The sequence below is a fragment of the Catharus ustulatus genome, chromosome 14 (assembly GCF_009819885.2).
Source record: "Catharus ustulatus isolate bCatUst1 chromosome 14, bCatUst1.pri.v2, whole genome shotgun sequence".
Taxonomy (NCBI): domain Eukaryota; kingdom Metazoa; phylum Chordata; class Aves; order Passeriformes; family Turdidae; genus Catharus; species Catharus ustulatus.
Genome location: NC_046234.1, coordinates 2,014,715 through 2,040,192, shown reverse-complemented (window position 1 = coordinate 2,040,192; position 25,478 = coordinate 2,014,715). Strand labels below are relative to the sequence as shown.

At 38.9% G+C, this 25,478-nt stretch overlaps 1 protein-coding gene across 5 annotated transcripts in view; it reads left to right on the top strand.

The window, feature by feature from the left end:
* Window positions 1–25,478, top strand: part of AFF2 (AF4/FMR2 family member 2) — a 340,514-nt gene that overhangs the window by 296,857 nt on the left and 18,179 nt on the right. For 2 of the 5 annotated variants that reach the window (XM_033072134.1, XM_033072138.1), the window contains exons 10-20: window positions 2,292–2,454; window positions 2,936–3,955; window positions 5,979–6,103; window positions 11,799–12,033; window positions 14,264–14,403; window positions 14,951–15,014; window positions 18,320–18,456; window positions 21,627–21,698; window positions 22,040–22,133; window positions 24,815–24,862; window positions 25,382–25,431. In XM_033072134.1, the coding sequence (XP_032928025.1) occupies window positions 2,292–2,454; window positions 2,936–3,955; window positions 5,979–6,103; window positions 11,799–12,033; window positions 14,264–14,403; window positions 14,951–15,014; window positions 18,320–18,456; window positions 21,627–21,698; window positions 22,040–22,133; window positions 24,815–24,862; window positions 25,382–25,431 (2,148 nt within the window). The remainder of the gene's footprint in view (window positions 1–2,291; window positions 2,455–2,935; window positions 3,956–5,978; window positions 6,104–11,798; window positions 12,034–14,263; window positions 14,404–14,950; window positions 15,015–18,319; window positions 18,457–21,626; window positions 21,699–22,039; window positions 22,134–24,814; window positions 24,863–25,381; window positions 25,432–25,478) is intronic. The other 3 variants (XM_033072136.1, XM_033072135.1, XM_033072139.1) reach the window with 3 other exon arrangements.

Here is a 25,478-nt window from a genome sequence, read left to right as displayed (position 1 = left end):
AGAGGTAAGTTGTGTTTAAAGGCGGGAAGTGTCTGGCTGGGGCACTGCCTTTCCCTTCTTTGATCTAATGTAAGAGGTGTTATTCTTTACATCAGTTGTCTTAATGAGAGCAGATCTGCCAGTCCTGAGAGCAGAGCCTAAGAGTCCTTAGGCAGATGTGCACAGATGTGTGTGCAGCCCCATACACACCCCTCTGTGTGGAGGATGCCTGGGCACAAACCACTCCAGAGAAGCTCTCAGATTTAGGGAGAAGTGTTTTTTAAATTAAAACTTGAGTCTTCTGATAATTCCATAAATAACACTTTTTTTTCAAGGCTGGTGCTTCATTCTGGCATTATAGAATGGAATGCCATCTTTGCCTCCTTAGTCTGGGAATCCTTGTGGTGTTTTCTGTTTTATTCTTCCTGGAAATATTTGCAGTGAAATGTAAAAGCTCAGTTTCCAAGTAGAAAATATAATACTGAAATTGCAAGATAATGATGAGAAAGGTCAACACCCCTACAAACACATTTTCTTTCTATACACTTCTCTGTTTCATTGTTTACTGTAAAAAATTGCATGAAAAAATGTGTTTTCATACACTTTCTTGAGCTTCACTGAAAAAGAGGGATAAAGGAAGAAATACAAACTGTTTTCAAAAAGAATTTTATTAAATGCAAAATGTAAGATCAGTTTTAATTTAGCAGTGATTAGTTTTCCATAATACTTTTGGAAATGCTTGTATGTTTTCATCTGTTCTTTGAATTGACTTTTACATCCAGTTGAAATTTTCCAAGTAGCTCTATTTGAGTCAGTTGAGTAAGGGAGTTGCTAGAAGAATTAAAAAAATAAGAAGTGTATGGACTTAATGAGCACCATAGTTAGTGATCTGTAGCAATTACCCAAGTGAGTAATTTTGTTTCATTAATGCACCCTAAACCACCAAGCTGTTTTGTCAATGGGCACTGCAGGGCCATTGCAAGGCACAAAGAGACAGTTTTGTTACCAACCACCGTGTAAGCGATAGGTTTTACCAACAAGGAGGGAGATAAAGTAGCTTAGCGTAAGAAGAAAATTAAAGTCCATCTATTATTGTCATGGAAGCCAATGCCAATTCTTGTAAAGATTCTAGCAGGGCAGGGTCACACATCAGTTTGTTCTGGCTTTTCTTTTTTGTTTTTTCCCCTGGCTTTTCCAGTTTCTTGGTTAATGTAGTTTTTTAAGAGGGCATCTTGTTGCACAGAGCATCTTGGTTTGAAAAGGGAAGGAAAGCATATTCCTGGCTTAGTTGAATCCTTCTGGGAGGAAAATAGAAAAGCAGATAGAAACAGAGAAAAGGCTGTAATATACCTTGTAGGCATCTCTGGATCACTCAATATGGGGCACACACAGTGTATGATATATTAAGGTGAAGTACTGAATATCCATAAAGGTGTACTAGCAAATGATGTCAATTTTCAAACACTTTGCTTTGTCAGCTTCACAAATGTAAAATCAATCATCAGAAAGTCCCGTATAGATCAGCTGAAGAGACATATGGTTATCTCCCTGACAAAAAAAAAAGTTGAAATTAAAGATGAATTTCTAAAGACTCAGACTGGCAGAATTCTGTAGTGCTAAAAGCTGGGGTCATCTGATCTTTCAGATTACAAGTAAATGCTGAGGAGAAACAATGACACACAGTGCACTGCTAATAAATACATCTTGGAGAACAGTTGAACACACAGAAAATAGATTTCACAGGGAAGCTTATTTTCAGCATGAATGCTATTTTCTCACTGCATTATCATAAATACGAGAGGGGGAAAGCTATAAATAAAAAATTCTTGGGCACTCCCTGGAGATGTCAAAAGTACGTAGTTTTTGTACACTGCAGTGTAAAAGTATTCATTAAATTAATTTTTAAAATGTCCTGTCCAATATTAACTGCCTGATGTCCTTCCTTTGATCATAAATTATAAATGAACTGGCAAAAAATGAAGAAACCATTATTCCATTAATGATTTATTTAAGTGTGATTGTTAGTTTTTGCAATCATCGGCCTAATAAACTCAGGCTTGTGACACTGAAGTGTTTCTTACTGAAGGGTGATGATGATGGTAATGTTACTAACATAATCCATGTGTCCCATGAGTCACAAACCCAACTAGCTTCTCTGGGGGCTCCATGGTGGCACAGCCCCTGGAGCTCTCGTGTGGGTCTGCACTGCAGGAGAGGGAGGTGACACTGAGGATATTCAATGTGAATGGGGTTCACTGGGCAACCCCTGGAAAAAGGCAGGAGCAAGCTAAGAGAGGATCCTGTTCCCACAGCAGCCTGCCAGTGCCGGTGGCACACGCCACTGGCTTGACCCATTCCAGCGGCGGCTCCGACAGCTCCAGTGAGTCCGAGAGCAGCTCCGAGTCCGACTCCGACAGCGAGAGCAGCTCCAGCGACAGCGAGTGCAACGAGGAGTCCCGCAGTGCCACACCAGAGGTATGGCCACTCAGAGCAAAGTCCCACTCCCTGATAGGCGGATGTTGGAGTTCTGTGCTGTTTGATGCTGTTGACTTCTTTTCCCTTTGCCGTTTCACATGTGTGACTCTTAGAAGAATGTTTCTGGTTTATATTGGAGTTGCTTTAAAAAATATTTAGATTTTTGCCAGTAGCTAGAGAAGATTTTATTGACACAGTATTCAACTGGGACTAAGGGGACTAAGGAAAGGCAACATGAAAAAAGTATCTCTTCAGGGATAGCTAAGCTTTTTAGTTCTATTAAATTTCTTGAGGGCCACATTGTAAACCAGATAGGGAAGCCTAATTAACCATAAATACTCCATAAATACACCCATAAAACTAGCAGTTACCACTAGTTGACTGAAATAAAAGTTACATTAAACATTTAAAAAGTTCTTTTTTAAAGGGAAAAGCACTGCTTCTGTCTGAGATTTGTTCCTTGTCATCCTTTAATCTGCAGCCTGAACCCCCCTCAACAAACAAATGGCAGCTGGATAAATGGCTGAATAAGGTGAACCCCCACAATAAGACCATCATCAACAATCAAAATGAGCCTCACAGTGAGAACAGCTCCCAGGCCCAGAGCAACCAGCAGGTTGAAGGGCCAAACAAAGGGAAGCTCAACAGCAGCCTGCCCCCAACCGATTCCAAAGACCGGGCAATCCTTAGTCCCATCCGAGAGAAAGCCAAACCACGGGTTGCCCAGAAAACCCCAGAGTCAAAAGTCTCCAAGCAGAAGTCACCAGCTCATAATGAGCCAACTTCACAAAGGACTACTGGGAAAAAGCAACCCAAAAAGGTAGAAAGGACTTCCAGTGTAGAAGAGTATAACTGGCCCAAACCAAATAATACCAGCAACACTCCCAAAGAAAAAGATACACAGGAACCCCCCGAGCAGCCAAAGGTTCGAACTAAAGCAGCAGTTGGGAAGACAGCTCCGAGGAAAGAACCACGAACTAGCACAGGTCTCACTTCAGAGAAGAAAAAGTACAGAGGCCCCAACAAAATTATCCCGAAATCCCGGGAGTTCATTGAAACTGATTCATCTACTTCTGACTCAAACACAGACCAGGAAGAGAGCTTGCAGGCGAAGGTGCTGCCAGCCTGCCCTGGGTCTGGCAGTGGTGTCAAAGCGAAGGACTCTGGCAGTAACATCCTTAGCGTAAGTAGCTTAACCAGCAATGGCAGCAACACATCCATTGACCAGACCAGCAATGACCTGGAGGAGCAGCTCTTTTCTCCTATCCCAATCGTACAAAATGAACTTCTGTCCCCACTGAGAGAATATGAAGAACTCAAATCTCTGTGGGTGAAAATAGACCTTAGTTTACTCTCTAGGATACCTGGACAGGAAACTTTTGAGATCACGTCTGTGAAAAGTGAACCAAGAGAGGCAAATGTGAAACACAGGCGACCATCTCGAGAGTCCCCTACCCCAGCAGCTGAAAAACCCTCCACAAAATCTAAAAGGAAACACAAGGTAAGTAATTTTCATTGTTTAAAGGAAAATGTGTTTCTGAGCACCCTGGAAGTCAGAGGCAGTGATTCCTAACTGCACCTGCAGCTGGGCTCTGGGGATGCATCACAGCGCTGAGGCTTTATTGGTTTTACAAAGGACAGGTATTTACAAGTGCATTACAAATTAACATCAGAAACTAGTAAAAAGCAAACCTCAGCTGACAAAATTAATAAACATTGTATTTTTTGAGATTTTTCTTACAAGTTTTTTCACTGTGTTTGCTCACTCACCTATTAGCTTCCAGTGTTCTGAAATCTGCAGAAAGTTATGAGTTCGTATTAGTACAGTTTCAGCCATACTCAGAAAATGTGACTTCTGTTTGGAAGGGAGGGGTTTATTGACTGCATAATTGAGATGTTTTCACCAGTGGTTTACACAGGCTTCATCAAAGTCAGTGGAATGGTGCTTGCTTATACTCCCGGTGAATTTAGTTTTTATATTGTTTTGTTGTATGAACAAATAAGATTTATAAAAATATGATTTACTTAACTAGCTGCTTTCTCTTCACAGCTACCTGAAAAAAAAATCATTTGACTGAAGGCATTATGTTTTATCATGTGGGATATGACATTGCACTTCAAACTAAATGTGTTTTCAGAAAAGAAACTGAGGTTTTATATCCTGAATGAATTTTTGTAGTCAGTTTTTCCAGCCGAAATGCTTTTATTCTGGTCTGCCTGTGAAAAGTCATCAGAGTGTATTTTTTTTATGCCCTAAATTTTATAAATCATTGTGAATATGACTTCAGCTGTCTGGTGGACTTGAAATCCTAAGTTTGAGGAGTCCAGTGGTATGAGAGAGTTACTGCAAGACAAAGACAGACAATGCCAGGTAGACACTGGGTCTGCAGTCCTGCCTAAATGAGTCACTGCACTGGCTCCTTCCCTGTTGAATTAAGGGAAAATAATCACATGAGTGAACTCAGCAGGTTTTTATTCAATTCATAGTCTAACTGCGCACTACAGAGATGCAAGAAGGAAGGAGAAAAAAAGAGGGATGTATAAATGCCCGTGTTTACATATGTCTAAGTACACCAGGGTACATATTAATTTTACCAAAAATAATTCTTGCTGGGTAACTTAGTGGAGTGTCTGTATCATGGAGAAGGAATCTTGACTAAAACACAAGTGTAGTATTGGCAACTAAAGTGACAGCTCCCAGGGAATTAAAAAATAAGGGGGTTATATGGGATTTGGAACCTCATCATTTCCTTAATTGAGACTTTGAATCAGAAAGTAACAAAATAGAGAATCTCGCTCTGGGCTTGTGCTAATGTAAGGTAGACCCTGCATCAGCCCCTTCAGTTGTTCACTGCTACCCAAGGGGAAACAAGTCAATTAGGATGACTCAAAGGTATACCAAGAGTTAAAGCAGGGTGGGGAGTGACTAATTCTAAATTATGCTATTATAAGATTTATTTTAGCCATCTACTAGTGGGCTCAAACACTGATATGAAGGTTCAGTGACAGAGAGATAATCAGCTTTGCTTGTACCATCCTAGTTCAGGCACAAAAGTCATGCATCAGGGCTTCTTCCAAAGCAAATTTCAAATGAGCTACTGTTGTTTATGACTACCCCAGTCAGTTTTCTACTCCTAGTCCTATGAGAAATACTTACTTAGAGAAGTTTTTCCATCAGCTTCTATTAGGTGAATGAGTAAAAGCTATTTACTTGAATAAGTTTGGTGCTATCAAGTCATTGCATCTAAATTATTAATTAAATTCCAGTGCACTACAGAAGATAACTTTAGCACACGAGACATTTTGCTTCCTAATTATCTGCTATGTCACTTGTTATATAACTTCATGTCATGTGTTTGGAGCACGTTTAGCCCTGATTTCAGGTGACTTTCACTTCTCTTAGACCAGAGTTTAACTGCTGCTGCTGTAAAGGAAATACACTGAGATTCCATTGGTCCTCTTGACAGCCAGTAAAGTTATGCATAAATACTGGATCTTTTATGCTCTACCATTTTTTGTTAAAGCAGACAGAAAGCCTGGATACTTTTGTTGAAAGCAAGAAGCAGCGCCTGGAGGACCCTCCAGCTTCCTGTCTGCTCCCACCTTGTATCTCTCCAATACCGAACCACAGAATAACCAGCACTAAAGAGTAAGTGGATTTTTGACATAACATTCTTAAGGGATTTCACAGTACTGTTCTGTAAATACCTTTGCTATAGAGTCAGATGGGCTTTACAGCCCATCAGCATAAGTGACACGGCGTTGGTATTCACATCCGTGAAGAAGAGAATCCACATGGCTTTGAATGAGATTGATTCCTCCTTCTGATGGCCTGCAGGACTTCAGAATGCTGCCACAATCCTGGGAGATTCCAGGAACTCCTTTCCATTGAACTTCTTTCAGTGTTCTTTCTTGTCTCTATTGCCTAAATCATTTTCATAAGAGACAGTTCCCAGCTTTACTGAATTGCCTCTTTGTTTTACCTGTGCATACATCAATGCAAGGGGTGACCATCCCAAGCGTCTCAAACATGTGCTATGTATCTCAGCAGACACATTATCCAATGGTTTGTGTCTTTCAGAGTGTCTTTCAGAGATGGCTATAATGCTTGAACAAATAGGTGCCACATAAATAATGATTCTGATTGTACAGTCACAAGGCTCACATTCTATAAATAGCCAAAGAATCCAATTCACTATTGTTACTAATTCTGTGCTTTTATGATTTTGAGATTAGGTCCTTCTTTCTGCTTTGCACTAGGACAAGCAAAGAATCAAAATCACAATGTACTTCTGAAAACAATTTGAGGATAATCAAGCTAAATTTAGATAAAGTTAAAAAATAAGTTATGCACACTAATTTTTAAATTCTTAAAGAAAGTTGAGCATAATTTTATTTATTGTAGTATCAATATGGAAGAACTTCAGTCTGTGAACTAGCCCCTCATTCAGCTGCTGAGAAAATCAGAGTTGAATTTTGCAAAGGAGGATGAGTTGAATGTTACAGTGGGATCTGTAACATGTTGCACATTTCATAAACATCATGATGGGTGTTGCCTGATTGTCCTTGCTGGAAATACAGTGAGCAGAGATATATTGCAGAGGGAATCAAGGATATTTCATCACCAACACCTTCACAATCCATTAAAAAAAATCTTTCTATTTTTGTCACCATCAGGCCCTAAGGATCCACCCCCAACCTGATGTTTCTTAATTTGAGCTTTTTTTCCAGGTCATTAATTTGATTCCTCAGAGCTTTCAATCCTTTGGTATTCTCTCTTAAAACATAATTGTGTTCATCAATAGTTATTTCCATATTCTATCTTTTTCTGTCATCTGCCTGAAGTTTTGAAACAAAGTTTTCTGACTTCTTTTCCACTTCAGCAAGACCTGGATCACAGTGTATTTTTTGTTACTAGGGTTTTCTGAGTTTACTTGAAAAAAATGCAATACTTTTTAATTCATGTTTTCAGTTCAGGTTTTCAACTCCCAGAGACATGCAACTGAATATAGATCAACGTATTTCCCAAAAGATCAGAGAGCTGGATGAACTATGTGAAGACAATTTCCTAGAAATTTAAACATTCATATTTAAGCAGTCAGGAGTGATTCTGTTCTCCAGAGGGTTAAGTAAATTTTTAAGGGGAGGCAGAAGAAAGTCGACTGTTGAAGACCATGGGGGCAAATAACACCTCAGGGGTAAAAGGTTGAAAGACAGGCTTTGCCATTTGGTCTTTTATTCCCAAAAGTTCTAATTTTTCTTTTAAAACTCTCTATATAAGGACTTTAAGAAATGAGGGTGTCAGCTACAGGTGTGATGATGATCTTCAATCCCTTAAGGAGGTGTTAAGTCCCATGGTGGATGTTGTCACTTAGTAGGAAACTTAGGTCTCTCCTATTCGAACTTGATCCCTGTGCCAGTGAGCCAAGTTCCCCAAGGCGTGAGATTTTTATTAGGCTTTTTAAAAAGTACAAACGTGTTTTGACAGAAAGACCACAATCTGGGCAAAATTTGGAGGTATTCAGGAGTCTGGAGCAATCAGCAAAAGATAGGTCACATCTGTGCTTTCACAGCTCCTATTGTCTGCCGTGCTGTGGTTTAGGCACTTGGATACATTTCTCTGTAATCTTCCCCTAAATACATGGGCTCAAAAAAGAAGCAAAGATGCACAATTAATCTTTAAAGGGTCACGTTTCTAATAAGGGCAATTATATGCCTAATTTCCAGAAGTTTCTGTGACTACATGTACAATTTGAGTTTAGAAATTTCAAAAGGTCACTTGTGAACTTAAAAGGCATTTGCACAACCAGAGAGCAGGTTTGCATTATGTAGTCATTGCATAAGCCATAATCACCTCTCTGTTCCTTCCCTCACATATTCAGGGGCTGGTGCCTTTTCCATAATCTGACCTAACACTTAAAATACACCGTTTAAACTATTGCCACTGTATTTTCCTTATTTCTGATACTTACAGCAAATGAAGGAATAGGTGTTTCAGTGTTTTTATAGAAATATATTGAAACACTTCTGTGAAGCTGAATTTTTGTCAGATCAAAGCTGCCTGCTTTGCAGAGGATTACTTATTTATATTTAGTTCCTTGACAGAGAAATTTTGATTTAAAGATTAATTGTATGTGCTGCTGAATCCCATTGATATATGAGTATTTGATTGGTAGACCCAGTCCAGACAGCACTACTCACCAGTATTTGGCTTTTTTGTAGCAACACAGGGAATTATTTGCTGATGCAAACTGTGAGTCAAACTGGACTCATACAAGTGAAACATGCCCACTATCTAGCAAGCATGCTAGAAATCTGAGGCAAGCATTTCTGCTTTTCAAAATTTCCCATTCTCTTTTGTTTGACCTTTAGTTGAAGATGCACCTGTGCTTGGCAATATGTAATAGTCAATCCCTTGGGTAGTCACAGCAACATACATTGGGGTTCCTTCATGGCACAGGCAGCCTTCACATCTATGCCAATGACTTCAGCTCTATTCAGGTGCTGCCATATGGTCCAGGCTAATGCAGGAGTGACCTTTCCTGTAAACCCCCTGCAGAAAGTTAGATACACCATCAATGTGTATGCTTCATTGTGGGCTGGGGGATAGAGGCAAAGGAAAGCCAAGTGCATGGTATAGAGAGTGGCTTTGTCTCACTGACAGGCCAGAAGTACCCCTGCATAGCACAAGGAGTGAATAAAGAAAGGAAAAGGAAAAGCAACTTGAAACATCAGAGTAGCTGGAAATTCTCCCTTCTTCATGCAGTGACCTCTTGTTGCCTGCTGGCTTTCTTGCTTTCAGCCCTAAAAGAAACCAGGCTGGAAAAAAATGGGGAACCCTCTCCTTTGATAACTGGCCTTTTTTAAACACAAAAGATTAAACCCTGCAGCCATCAGACCATCAGTTCTGCTTGTAGTTTTTCCATGCACTTTGTGTTTCTCCCTAGATTTTAAATATATTTTAGCTAACAATCATGTCAGCAAATTAAACCATTGAGTCTCAGTAATTATTGCAATAAATTCATTCAAAATTAGCTATTCCTGCAATCAAAGACCAGTTTCCTAGGCCATAACAGCCCAAAGCAAAGTGACAATCTGGTTAACTGCTGGTAACAACCTATTTCATGGAGGTTATTGTTAACATAAATGCTTTAGTGTAAATCTGAGGGAGGTAACAATGTTAAATAAATTATCTGCTTAATTCCGGCAAAAATTTATAGGATTAAGTGGGCAAGAGGAAGAAAAGAAAAATTTAAAAAAAAAGAACACAATTAAAACTGCATTTATGGGGAGGGCAGAGTTAAACATGAGTTATGTAGAAAAAATATCCACTAGTGCCTTTTGTTTTGTGGTTAGTTCTTCCAACCCACAGAGTGCTTTATGTGCCAGAGTTGAGTAGCTGCACCTGTTCCTTGGTTTGCCCCATCTTATATCAGCCCAAAGATGAAGTGAGCTGGTGAAGTTTTAAATAGTGAAGAGCTCCAACCTCCTCTGTGCACAGTGGTACAGAAGAGCACTTTGCCCTGTGCTCCCCCCATGAGTGCACGTTCAGGGTTCCTTGTGCATGACATGCTTTGTCAAGGCAGGGGTTTCAGTTCTGCTCCTGGGTGTTTCTGTGGGTTAACTGGGTCTTTGCTGCTGTACAATCCAAGAACACGTGCATGCTTTGTCAGGGCAGTGCTCACCCTCCTTTGGAAAACTTTCCTTTGGAAATAGTTCAGAGTGTTGTAAGCTCCAACTACGGTAACTTGTCTGAGTTCCAAAATGTCCTTTGGGGGTCAGAAAGGAATAGATGGAGCTTATAGTGGGAACTTTCTGGAGGACATATTGCAGGACCACATGCATAAAATCAGTCACTTCGAAGAACTGCCAGTCCATTCCAACATGGTTGTTTGCCTTTGATTTTCTTCAGACCCACGTATTTTCCAAGAAGGACAGCATCCCTCCCAGTAAGGCAATATAAATTTGAGCTTGTTTTATTTCTCCAGTCTGAAGATCTTTAATATCAGAGGGTTTCAAATAAGGTATTTTTAACTCTGCTTCAGTTGAATTAAAGTAGTTTTGGGTAGAGGAGCTATAAAACATGAGGAGTTTGTTGGATTTCACTCTGCAGTTTCACAGTTTCTGTATCACCAAAGGTCCCAATTAGGGAGTGACCACGGTGTAGATATTGATACTGTCAGTGAAACTGCAGATGAGGCCAGATAGAAATAAGAGAGAGCCCCTAAACGAGAAGTAAGGAAACCTAGGTCACCTTCTCCTCTTTCCCAGGTTACTTAGAGACAAAGTAAATTGATAATTCCTGACACTGACTGAAAGTGGGAACAAAACATAAATTCTTGTTGACTTAATTTGTTATTGAAATAATCAATAATAAAATAGTCAACAATCATGAAAAGTAAATGATCATGTAGTACAATATTAGATGTCTATCAAAAGATTAAAATTCAGATTATCTTCATTGACTGAGCTGTGACAGTACCTGAAATAAAAATCTATTATTAGATTATCATGTTAAGCAATCAGTGAGGTCTGGGGTTTGTTTTTTTTCTTTTTTGAAGAATTTGCGGGAAGAAAGGTCTACCAGGTTTTGGGGTTTTTTTCTGTTTTTGCTGTGCATCACAGCTGCCATTGCTAGCCAGCTGACAATTTCTGTACATAAAACAGACAATAGATTATTATGTTACTTGAGCTTTCATGTCAAAACCACATTCATTTTCTGAATCACATTCAATTTATCAACCAATATTTGCTCAAGGGCTTTTGCCAGCTACAATGTATCATTTTAATATAGTTTTGAACATTGGTTTTATACTAGAGGTTAAATAATTATCATGTTATTGTTATGGTTATCATTTTGTAGTTGTTATAAATTCTATTTTTGGTTCATATGCTGTTATGTGCTGTTTGGGTTTTTTTGCAAAGGTTGCTTATGTTTGCCCTAATCCCCCTCTTAAAAAGATTCTTAATGTTATATGCATAAATAGTCATACTTGATGTCAAAGGAACTAACCCTGTGCATAAAACTTTCCAGCACTTTGCTGAGTCAGAACCTCTATGACCTCTCAAATGAAGACTGACTCAAATTAGCATTTAAATTGGGTGCAATTTGTACTAATGCACTGCAAGTTGTCCTCCAAAGCAGAAGGTTTCTGCAGTCATTGGAAAGGCAGAGGCAGCTCTGTTTTCACTGCTGTCCCCTTGTGCCTCACCACGGAGGGCACAGGACTGCAAGGCAGATTCGAGGACAGAGCTGGCTTCTCGGTAAATGAAATGTAGGGCTTAGTGCTGTGGTGAATTAACCAACATTCTTGAAGTGCAACTGGTTTTTCTCTGTGTCCCAGGAGCAGCAATAGCTCAGTGAAGAAGGCTACAAAGAAAAGAGAAGAGAAGCTGTTCCCTCCTCCATTGTCCCCACTCTTGGATGACCCTGTGCACCGGCGGCACAGCAGTGACAACAGCTCCTTCAGCCAGGAGCCCACTGTCACAAACACCTCACAGACCAGCAGCTCTTCCTCCTCCGTTTCTAAACACAGAAAGAATGAAAATAAATCTTCTTCTAACCCCAAAGCAGTCTGTGTAAGTAACTAGCCTCAGTTGGTGGCGGTGAACAAGATAAAATATAAAATGAAATTAGTTCAGCTTTATTCTGTTGGATTTTTTTTTTACACACAGTATGTATTTTTAAATGCTTATATAGCCCTACTCGGGGGAGTGGATCTTTGCAGAGCCAGGCATAAACAGCTTTTGAAAGTTCCATTTTTAGGTCAGCATGAGGGATCTACCTGGTGTTGTCTGTCATTCCCTGAAGCACCTGGACCCTGAGCCTCAGAGAAAAGCCTTTGCAGCTATCAACTAGCTGCAATTAGTCCCTTAACTCTGTAGCTGCAACACTCACATTCTGAAAATAAAAATTCCAGAATATCACCTGAATAACTGCCCCAAATTCTCAGCCAGAATTAAGCACTATACTCACACTGAATATTATGGCTAATAATAATTATTTTAAAATATTAAAAATTATTAAAAAGTATAAATTAAGCAGACAATAACAATATAACAAAAAATTCCGGTCTGCAGTACACTGAGCATGTTAATAACTTCTCTCAGGTTTGCAGATTTACCACAGTAACATTTATTTGCACTTAATCTTCATTAATTATGTGTAAGCTTTTAGACAATTTGTAAATAGGGGGTTTTTTCCTCCCCCGAAAAATATCACACTGTTAGGGCCATCTCCCCATCAGTGGTTCTCACTGAGACAGTTCTTTGTTGCTTGCTTTTCACTAGATTCAGGTAGGGTTTTTTTCTGAAAATACATGGAAAAGACCCAAAAATGCATAGCAAATTCACTAAAACAATGTAAAATCTCAGATTATTTTTCATCCTCTTTTTGCATTAAACAGAGAAACTCCAGGGTTTTGGCCCATTTTAGAAAATAGGCCTTCCTCTAGAGTTTCAAACCCATCCTTACTTTATAGTATCAAACTGTATCTTAGTATCACTGTCAAAATTAAAAGACAAGAAGAAAATTCTGCCACAGAAAAGGCCATGCATAGCCCTATTTTTCACAGTTCACCACTTTGAGAGAGGTTGTCACTCTGCACTGTAATAGTAAAACTCAAAAGTTGCATTGAATTGTAGGTGACAAGTCACTTCACCTTATTCATTCATCTCTGTTGCTTTCTGATATCATTGTGTCACTTCAAGCTGCGCCAGTAATACACATGCCTTCAACAGAAATCAGTGCCAAAATGAGCTGCATATGTCAGCAAATAAACAGTGCTATGTAAACAGCAGGGCCTCTTCCTCTCATCCCAGCATCTCTAGTCAGATTTATCATTGGTTAATCTATTATCTTGATACATGAAATATTTTTTTCCCTAAAACATGTTAGACTTCTTTCCCTCGTTCATTGGTACATCTGTAATTTAATGTATCTGCTTGGGGACCCGGCTTGCAAGTTGCAATTGCCTGATTTTTAATCTTCTGTTATGCTTCTGGTTTTAATCATTGCAAAGTCACAACTAACTTCAGCTTTCCATTCTTCTGTATGTAGCAAGAGTGAGGAAGTTGTTCCCTGCTGAAATCCAAGCAGACTCTTCATCCACATTAACAGTTAGCTCCTAGTTATACAGAAAAAGAGGTTACATTAGTGTGATACACCTTGAAGAAAGCTGAGTTTAGATCTCCCCACCCTTGCTTTAACCGGTGTCTCTAGTCAGTAACATCATGGAATCCACCTAAAACTTACACCTAAAAGTGTAAATTACTGAGTTCAGGTGAGAGCTCAGAAGTGGAGTCATGCTCCCTAATTACAGTTATTTCATTACTGTAAGGCGCACCTTAAAGCCTAAAATTTTGGTCCAAACCCAGAAGTGCACCTTATAATCCGGTGAGCCTTATATATGGACAGTGTTCGGAAATTTGCCAACCCGGAAGTGCGAGCAGTGAGCTGAGCCACGCGGGGCCACGTGGCTTGGCTGGGGTGGGGCCGTGCAGCTTGGGGGGGCTCGCGCGATTCCATTTCTTATTGGTTACTTTGTTGTGCACAGATGCTCGCTGCAAAAAAAAGGTGCGCCTTATAATCTGGTGCACCTTATAGTCATGAAATTACTGTAATCTATTAGTCTGGTGTTACAAAGAAGGGAAGGCTGGTTTGGTGAGGTGATGTGGAGGTTGGTGGGCTGTTTTGTGCCTTAGTCTTTGGTTTGTTGTGAAGGGTTTTTGGCAGGGAGGGTGGATGTGAGCACTTACATTGTTGGAAGGTGTTTGTTTGAGCTATGAATAACAGTTCTGTGTTTCCTAGGAGGAAGAATGTCACAGTACACCCACAGCCAACACTCTTCTTGACACCAGCCATCTAGAACCAGACATCTGGTCTGCAATGCCAAGGCTTTCCAATGGGAATTCTGAGCCCAGAAGACCCAAAATAACATTTGATGATGTGTAAGTTTTATTGACTTTCTTCTCTGTGATCAGGATTTTTGTGCAAGCAGAGGTCCCAGTGAAAGAGAATATCTTTGATTACAGACTGGCATTGGGCACCTGTGTGGATAGTGCTGCACAAAGGCACACACAGTTTTAATCTTGGCAAATGAACTGTTGTCACTGATTAATGAAGATTCTGTTGATAAATGTTTTCAGATCATGAATGTTGGTTCACGCTAATTCTTCTTTTTTTTTTTTTATTTAAGCTCCTCTAATGGAAACATCTTAGACTTAATTAGTTAAAAATATTTTTCCTTTTCCTCTGTTCAGCACACATTAATAAGTCCTTTGGGCAGCCAGTTTTTACAGCTACTTATTTTACATTCTGGTCACCCATCATATCTCTGCATACAGCAGCTTCAGATTGATATCAGGTTAAGATTTAAAGAGATAAGTAGGCATATATGTCAAAATTCTTCTTTAAAGCAGTCAGCAATTTTTTCAAACAACATTTGTCCAACTATATGAAAGCAGAGACTTGAATTAATTGATTTTGTCTCTTTAGGCTTCACAATGCAGATTATTACATGCAAGAGGCTAAGAAGCTGAAGCATAAAGCAGATGCACTGGTAGGTTATCACAGGTTTTTTTTGTCTCTTTCCACTGTGGAAAACTCAGTGTTAAAAAGTGGACATTATTGCACAAAATCTAAAGCCTCTCAAACCAAGAGGAGCCCTGCTATTGACTAAACTGTGCATCAATTTGTGCTCCATAAACACACTGCACAAGTTAAGCCCTGAACACCATTCTTCATGTTTAAGTATTTGTTCCAAAAAAAAACCAAAGCTACTTACAATGGCTGGTTTCTTCCAAGGGGGAGCAACAATCATGCTGTTTATGAAGTACGTAAGATGGTTTTATGAAAGTTGATGTGTATTTGAAATTTGGGTTTTTATTCATTTTGAGCCTAAGACAGAAGTGTTGAAATACTCCATAGCAGAAAGGCAGATCACCCCACACCCCATTATCATGTGGTAAAACTGTTTGATATTTCCAATCTGATTATTTAAAGTCTGAACCAGTTCATTTTTATGTAGTATATTCATTTTTATTGCATGGTTTTAGGCTGATTAAGAAAGTCTCAACATGCTTATTCCCAAAAAATCTGGTAGTGAGGTAGTTCAATGCTGAGAAAGCCTTTTTGCTTGCTTTACCCCAGATGAAATTCCAGTAAGATTGGCCTCATTTTGCTGAGTGTTTTGATTTTGGTAAGACTACATAATCCAACAGATTGTATTCTACCACGATTTGTTCTATACAAGCTATTGCCAGTTCTGAAATGTCCTTTAGAAACGTTTGCTTTGTAGAAAGGGACTTTGGTCCTGTATGCTACATAGTGTCCAGTACAGTGGGTCATTTAGGAAGACATAGAGCAACTTTACTCCTCTACTTAATTTAACTAAGATATCTAAAATGGAGTGTGGCCATCCACTCTGCCTCTCAAAGAGATGGATGATTATTCACCTCTCAACATTTTTATTTCTGTGCATTTTGCATGTATATTCTATAATTACACATTAGAGATATTGTGTTTAAAAATAAAAAAACAAAAACAAACAAAAAATAACCACACACACACGCAAAAATTGCATGCTATGTTTTTAAAAAGCAAACTAGCCAAACAAAAAGTCTCTCCCTCTACTATCAGTGAGCTGAAGGAGAGCTGACATTTCAAGCTGACTGCTTCAGCTCTCCAGGCTCCCTTTTGGCTTGGGGCACTGTGTTTGCAGGTGTGTTTTCTGTGTGAGGTGGGTTCAGGGTTTTGGCACCTGTTATGACCATCAGCAAGGTGACAGTCATCCCAGCATGCCCATTTACAGGAGGTGGCCTTTTGGCTTCCAGCCGGCTCGGCAGAGCACATCCAGCCCAGCCTGGCGTCTGCAGGCTCTCCACACCTCCCACAGCTGGGTGACCTTTAAACAAAGCACACATGGTGCTGGCACAGGCTGCCTGCTCCACACTAGCAAATATTTACAGGCTCAGGCTCCCGATGATCTCAACACGCTCTGTCAGCTCACCTCCCGCTGCAGCCAGACACACTCACAAGGTGTTGGCCCTTCTCCTCTGCTCTTACCCTTGCCTGTGCCTGGACCAGGGCTGTTTTCCAAGCAGCACCAAGAGGAGCAGGCACAGCATATCCCACTGATCCTGCGGGCAGGCCCTGCCTGTCACATGCAGTTTGAAAACCTGAGCGCCCCGATGTGATCTTGTGATCAACTTGTTGGCAGGCATAAATATACATAAACCAAGTACCTACTTTTTCCTTCTGCTAGTTAGATCTCAGGTATTTTTTTTTCCCACCCAATGCAGCTGCATGCAAATAATCTCCATGTAACACATTTAGTGTGCCATCCCACAGTGTTACTTGTCCTATGGCTGCTGGTTGCTTGGTGCTGACATGACAGACCATAGGGAGCATGAAAAGACTGCAGTGTTGCAGTGGCTAGAAAGATAATGCATATGACCTCAAAATGTGTCAGCAAATGTTAAGGAGATTTGTGGCAGCAGTGTTCCTGAGCTTGTGGAGAAAATAGATCTCTGGTGAAGGGCAGGATGTTTCATGTCTTGTGGGAGCAGCCCCATGGAAACCTCTCCTTGTCTGGGGTTGTAGTAAGGGATCCGCCAATTTGGGTAGGCTACTGCAGTGGCAACTGGCTGTACCCTGTGGAAGAGATCTTGGAGACCTCACTCTGTTCCTGTCTGAGATGTGACGAGCTGGAATAATTCCACTTACTCCAGAAAATCGGATCCCGTTCCTGGCTCAGTTTCTGTGTTGCTACTAAACCTGTTTGCAGACAACATACCACGAAAAGTCATCTTTGGAAGACTTTTTGTCTTCCAAAATGCATGGAAATTCTTTCAAAGTGAAAAAAAGAATTTGAAGAATATGCTGAGAAGCAGCCACTGGAATAGAGAGAGCAGTCAGAAACATTTCCCTTTTTCTGATCATTCAGTTAATACCTATCAAGTATACAAAGGCTGTATGCGTAATCAATGCACAAGAGCAGTACTTGAAATTAAAGCTGGGCAGAGAGAACTAATTATGGCTTAGAAGGAGCCACAAAGACAAATATACTGTTCTCTTGGACAGATAATAAACATTATGCTTAATATGTTGTCAGAATAGGCTTCTGTTTTGTGAATGGAAGCAGATGCATCAAAAATATTTTGATAGAGACATAGAAAGACATTTTTAAATTACTTAAATTATATTGGATCTCATATCAAATGCCACATTAGTAGAATTCTTACATTCAGCTATCAAAAACTGAAAGTGTTAAATACCATTATAAAGTGCATACTATAAAAATGTCATATATAATATTCATTACACATAAAAAAAGAAATCAGTATGTCTAAGTCAGTTTAATCACAACCATTATGAGGGCTAAAACCTTTTGCAATAAAACCCTAGTAAAATGAAATATTAAGCTATATTGTGTCCTTTTCTTTTTCCTGCTCTTTTACTCATAAGTGATGAGATTTTTTTATTTTTTTTTTTTTTGACCAACGGTAACACAGAGTATGACTCCAAATGGCATGGGGTTGTTACTTAACCCTTGCATAGTGGCATCCAAACTTAGTTCATCTGTCAAGGAGCAGTATGGATGTGCACAAACATGCTTTCTTGCCTGTGTAAACCCCTAATGTCAGTGGACATACACTGACTTTCCTCTGTGGAGCATTCAGCCATGTACTATCCTGAAAAGATTTGGTAAAAAACATAGTCCCTGCCTTAATTATTGTATTAATTAATTCTTAACTACCAGTATTGCTTTGCTTTCATCCTAATGCTAGCATTGCTTTGTAGAATAATCTGCCTACCCAGAAATCAAAGCTGAAGGATTTTCTTGACAGTGTCATTCCATTTCAGCTGGAGAAGTTCGGTAAAGCAGTGAATTATGCTGATGCTGCCCTCTCCTTCATCGAGTGCGGGAACGCTATGGAGCGAGATCCATTAGAAGCTAAATCACCATACACCATGTACTCAGAGACTGTGGAACTCATCAGGTTAATGTCCTTTCTGTGATCATTTTCATCATCTCATTTCAGTCATAATTAGAACCTGCTATGTTTTAAAAAATACCATTTCAACGTATTAATGATTTGTCCAAGGCGTCTTCATCTCAGGAGTCATCATAATTAGTTCTTGCCATTTTATTAATGTCATGGAAAATTTATAATTGATGGACACTGCTTTTATAAATTATCCCCTTTAGAGGTTATAATGTGAGTGTTATAATTTGCAATATTCATAAAATTAAAATTGAAATGTAGTGGGTGGAAGTAAAGTATAGTAATTTCACTGTTTGGCAATGACACTTGTCTTTTAAAAGGTGTAGTTTTATAATTCAAAACATTAAAGGAGTCTATCAGGATTTCTATTACAAACCTTGTTTTAGAGGTTTATAACTTGGCTGTTAAAAAAAGAGAAAAGCTGAAATTTGGGATATAAGATCACAGCCAGAGAGGAAGCTTCTGCATATATTGTCTTGAAAACAGTGCATTTTTAACATTAAAGGAATGTGAACCAGCTGAATTAATTTTAATACAGTTTTGTAGACTCATAGGCTAGAATATGGATGAGAGAGTCTTTACATCCTAATAAAATGTCTGATTATTATTCTAAAATCTACTATTGCTTCTTATAGCTGTTTCATAGTGTTGGCTCCATAGAAACAATAGTCTCCTGTGTAACTAAGTTTGCTTTACTTGGGCAAATTACCAAAGTGAAATCAAGATTAAATTCACCTGTAAGTAGAGCAACAGGATTTTTCCTCTTCACTGTTGCACCTTAGTGAATGCTGGGAATATTCTTGTTAATGTCAGTGTAATTACTGGCAGACTGCACAAGTGAAAGAGGCAAATCAAATCCTAAATATTTGGGTTTTGATATGTCAATGGAGGGTTTTTTTTAACATGCCAGATTAGCCATTAGGGACTGCCAAGATAATGCATGTTTTACATTTTGAATAAGTAGGTATTTGCATAATAAAATGTATCAAATCGTAAGTGCTTACTCTCAGGTAAATAATATACCTGTTAAATATTTAAAAACATGGTTTTTACATTCTACACTTCATAAAGGGAAGAAGAAAATATAAAGAAATCACTCAAGAAAAAAATTATGTTCACTCAACACCTGATCTGTGTTAAACCCTGGAGAGCAGAGGACTTAGAAAAGGAGCCACCTGCCTCTGCTCTGCTGTGCCTAAATCATCCTGCAGTCTGACAGCATGTCCTGAACTACACAGCTGCAGCTGCATGGCAGAATAAATTGTATTTAAATAAATATTCTTTAAAGAAGGGAGTGCTTCTTCATAGGAACCTGCATTTATTTTTGATTTTTTAAGAAAACCACACAGCCCGGTTGAAATTGTTGTTCCTCCGTTTAGCAGTCTGTCTGTTCAGAGTGCACAGACCAAAAAGCTTTGCTCATCCACAACATGTGAACTACTTCAATCAGGGAATGTGAGCTCCAGGAGTGGCTCACAAAAGAACAGGACCTGCAGGGAATCAGGTGAGGGCACAGCTGTGTCCTGGGGTGACTGGCACTCCTCAGCATAAGCAGCCCTGCTTCCTTGCTGCTCCTGGCACAGTCCTGCTGCAGGCTATGAACAGGCAGACCTTGGCATGGAAGCAGCACCTGAACTGCTTTGGAACTGCTTTTGGCTGTGGAAGAATCTGGAGAATTTGTTACAGTAGATCTCCAATATATAAATAGTTTAAATCAAGTGAGATTAATTCCACCACCTACCACCAAAAGTAGCGTTTAATTTACCAATTGTTGCATGCAGCATGTTGTAGCAGCCAGTGAGACTGATTTGTCCATTTAATTATTGTCAGTGGTCACACATGGACAAAAGCTGATTGCCCAGATGAGCAGCAGGCTGGTACTGGCTCAGTAAAACTCCATGGACAAAGACATCATTCTTGTGGGCTGTGGTGGGTGCTGGATGTACAAACAAAGAATGTGGCTGTGCATGCAATGCTTTCTCAGTGTAGTTGCTAATATTTACATGGGTTTTTAGTGTGAGATAACAAATAGAGGGAGATTTTTCTCACTTTTACTCCTCCCTTCATCAGAAGCACAATTTTCCCCTTATGCATTTAGCTGTGTCTGCCCTGATTATCTGCATCAGACAACTATTTGTGAAAACAAGTGGAGCACCAAAGAGATTGGGACTATCAGAGATCTGACTGTCAAATGTGTTTTAAGTTAATGGTAATGCTGAAACCCCAAAGTGACATAGATCTTTGTGTTTGTTCACAAGCACAATACCCAAGAGCAGGTGGGACAGGATGTGGAGGAAGCACTCCAGGTGGGGTGGTACAGCTGCAGGCTGGGTCTCAGGATGGGTGGTGGGAGCAAGGCAAGGGAGAGCAGCACAGCTGCCTGCACTCCATTACCTCCTTGTAAATGAGAACTCATCAAGACTGCCTGGATACCTTAAAACTTTCTTACGCAACGCTGAACCTTATTACTTATTCTAACACAAGTACCTGTGAAATTGCATTAGGGCTCAGAACAATGATTTTATGCAATGAATTGATTTTCAAGAGACTAATGCATAGAATGGAGTGTGCTCAGTTGAAGGGAAAAAAGACAGACGGCAATACTCAATCATTGATCATCCAAATGCTGGACAGCAGCAATTAAATAGAGAGGGAAGATCAAGTACACAAGATTCATAAATTAATGAACTCAAGAATAAAAAAAGCTATGAACGTGACCTTTCCTGTATGTGAAATAATTTTCTGTATAAAATGTATTAAAAGCTTTGAAGAAGCATTTATGAGAAGGATTTTGAAGGTACTTTTCAAGCCCAAAGTATTATATGTAAAACCTTATTATATATTACTTTGCACTTCAGTACATATAGGACCAAGATCTTATCCTCCAGGTCAACACTCATCCCAAATGTCTGCAGGACTCAGCCTAGTTGGCTGGATATAATATCATTAATATGCCCAAGAATAGTTCGCCTTGTTGGCCCAAAAAATTGGTTGGTGATTTACTTAAGGCCTCCAGATTTAAAGTGATGCTTTCTGTTGAGTTTTACATTGATCTCTTCATTACAGAACACTGTGACCAGTAACTGTTCAGTTGGAAAAGAGTATCTGATTATATTTGGAAACATCTTAACCCTCCATTTCTTATCTCTCACCTTTCTGACAAGGTATGCAATGAGACTCAAGAATTTCACAGGCTCTTCTGCCACAGAAGGGGACAAGAAATTAGCAGTTTTATGGTAAGTCCCTTTGTGACAATGAGAGAAGTATCTAAAATCTTAAGGAGGACTTTAAAAGTACTGAATTACTTAAGCAGCTTATTCTTGTTTTCCATTAAACTATTAAAGGATAACTAGTGGATTTCTTCAGCAGCTGACTAAACATTTATTCTTCTAATTTACACTCTTATCAAGATGGGATTTTAATGCTTTTGGCTACTTTTTTTTTTCCTCCATGTGCTTATTTTCAAAATGTAACCTTAGAACAGAACCTCCAAAATATAGGTCAGCTTTTTATTTTTTACAGTTCATACGTTTCATTAAGCAATGGAATTAACATAATCCTTTCCTAATTACCACAGCTACCGATGCTTATCACTTCTCTACTTGAGAATGTTTAAACTAAAGAAGGACCATGCTATGAAGTACTCCAGATCTCTGATGGAATATTTTAAGGTAATATTTATTCTGTTTAATTTATTGATATGAAATGAAATTCATACCACTACTGAGAGCTCTCACAAGTATAACTGCATGACTTAAAAGTCCCACATTTAACTTCTCCCCTGGGAAATGCAGGCAGAATGGCTGCCAGGGAATGGGGACAGAAGTGATGTAGGGGACTTTTGGGTTAGTCACTTGATTCAAAGGACCTGACTCAGTAATTGTACAAAAATAACATTATTCTCAACACCATGTAGTGTTTATGCAAGTTTCTGATTCTTTCAAGGTTTCAATGTGCAAGTGATTATGAACTGACCCTAATGAGCCACAATAAAGCAATTATTTAGCCTGTAGTTAGTTAAGTTTAGATTTTAGATTCAGTGAGATTTCCTGCAGTTTATTGCAGTTTCAGAGATTTCTCCTTTTATTCCTGTGGAACTTCAAATTACCTTATCTACATCCTGAAGGTTTATCTTTACTTTAAATAGAGTGGAGATCCAGTGGGTCATGACTTGGGGATGTTTTGTTTTACCTTGTCAAATGCTGTTTACCCAGTGTAAGAATGACAAATCCTCACTGTTCCTAGATTAAGAGATAAATAGAATCTTTCTTCAGTTCTGCAGTTTTGATATTTATATTTCACTGGTTAATGCTGTTTGAAGCATACATTAATTTTTTTACTTTATTGCTATATATTATTCTATAATTATTTAATTATACGGGATTATCAGCCCATCAGTCTTTTTTTGTTGGTGTTAACAGCCTCTGTGAATTTTTTCCAGGCTTTGACATATTGGTACTGCAAACCAGTAAAAACCTCTAACACTGCAGTTTTCATGTTTTCATGTAAATGGTGATAAAATGGTCCTGCTGCTGTAAACTCCAGTACTGTCAGCAGCCTTAGTCCTGACTACCCATGTGTCCTCTGTGTGTGTCTCAGTGCAACTTCAGTCATGTTAGTCCTAATCTTGTGCTTAAATGGAGGCTCTCTTGTACCATTAGGAGTGCCTCTGTTGTATTCATGGAATTTTCAGTCAGGGATTTGCAGGGATTAAATTTGAACTACACACATTTGTGACATCAGCATTCTCATGAAATGTATTCCAGCCACTTCAGATTTTATCCAGGATGAATGTAGATTGTATCTTTTAAAAAGCATTTTTAGACAAATAGACCTTTTCTGCAGAAAATAATGATTTCTTTAAAAAAAAAAAAGACCGGAGCAGGGGAGATTCTCTTGCCCTAAAGCCACTTTATTTTCTCTAGCTGAGCAAGTAGGTAAAATGAAGAATATATTTACTACTCCCAGCATAAAAAAAGTCTTTTAATGTAAATTAAAATAAGAGAAAAAAGTAAAACTGCAATAAAACAGACAAATCAGGAATGCTAGGCATAGGCATCCAGTTGAAGCTAAGTGTTTCAGTTAGTGTGCATGCTATGTGCACTGTAACTCATTTGCTAGAAGCAGTGTTTGAGTGTATACATATTACATGTTCAGGTTATTTTTGTAGTAAAGGCACAGGAGGAGAAAAGAAAAGAATGGGAGCTATTAACTACGTGCTAGTTTTGTATTGCTGCACCATGTTCTCTGTGTTCACAAGCAAGGATCTGTAATACAAATGAAACAGATTAATTGTTTGAATAGAGTTGTTACTCAAACTTCTACACAATTTTAACTGCAAAAAGCAGCCCACTGTTTACAGCAGAGCTGGGGAGGAGTTTTTCAGCTAAATTATTCTCCATATTTTCCCCAAAATGCCACTTCATCCAAATTGAAACCATCTGTGGACAGAACTGGTTCTGATTAATTTCCAATTAAAAGCTTCAAAATTATACTTTTGACATTTCAAAACAGAAAATAGCCATTTAATCATGAAAGAAATTTTGAAATTTAGAGGAAACTTGGAGTAAAATACCACTAAAGTGATAATTTTTTTAAATTGAAATCAAGCCTTTTGTGATTAGAAAAAGTGACATCCTGTGATGTATTTCCTCTAAAAGTTTGAGGAAGATTTTCATGTTTTTGAAAATATGTTGTCAGTAGTTATTGAAATATTTTTGCTAAATATTTTCATTATCAAATAACTGCTTCTAGACAATTGAGATCTAGTCCTAATCTTGACAGAGATATTATTTATTTCCAGCTACTGTTGGGAACAATCCCCAGAAAGGAGAAATTAGCAATAAAAGCTTCTTCTCCATTTCTGAACACTTTCCAGGGCAATTTAGGATCTCCCTTTTTCCCACATATGTTCCATATGCTCTGTGCTGAGACACCAAGTCATGCTCACATCCTCTGTGACAAGCAGTGGCTGCTGTGCAGAAATGTCCAGACCAGGCCAGTGCCATAGTTTGGGCAATGTTTTCTGCTTTGCTCAGAAATGTTGGGCTATGAGCTGTGGTTTAGAAGTCAAGGGTACTATCTGTGCCTCCCATGCAAAATAGTGATTACAGTAACCAGATGGGTGTTGTAATAACGTTAATACTTTGCAGAGAACTTGTAAAAATTGATTGAATTTTCACTGTGCATGCTGACTTCTCAGCGAGGAAGCTGAATGATTGTTTTCATAGGGCACACACAGATAGCCTCAGCCCTGATGCTGCCACTTTGTATGGGAACTAAGATACCACTCAGTCTGAGCAAGACTGGAAAAACCTGGGCTTTATTGTTGCTCGGCAATCTTTTTGTACAGGGTTTTACAAGGTGCTACACAGACGTGAAAGGCAGAATGAGTAAGCAGGTAAGGAAAGTCAATTTGTGCAACTAAAATATATAAAAACAGAGGCATTCAAGCAGATCCTTATTAAAAATTTAAAATTAAAAATTTTATTTATGCTACTGTCTGAATCCCAAGCCACCTTCCCTAAGCAACTTGGGAAGGATCAATTTCATTAAAGCATCAAGCCAAATTCTTTTTGTTTCTTACAAAAATATTGGTGGTCCCTCTAAAGATAAGCAGTCATTTGCACTCTGAAGAACTTATTTTGTAGAATAAGTTTCAGTGGTAATTGAACCACTTCTTTGTGAGTTACATCTGCTTTTACTGGAATTTATTCCCTCTTTCATCAAATTATTTTCAAGCTACTTATTGGAACCTACCAATCATCCACCAGCCACTTAATTATGGGACCGATGTGCAGAGCTTTTCTGCTCCGTGCACTGTAACTCTTGCAATGAAAAGGGGGAATGTTGAGTCTTGTGTCATCAGTATTCATGTACTTACATCACCTGTATTTACATTTTGGTTTTGTACTTACAGAACTCTTCTAAAGCCTCACAGGCCCCCTCACCTTGGGGCGGCAATGGAAAGTGAGTATTTTCTGCTGAGTACTTCTGTCTGGGAACAAAAGGAGGGG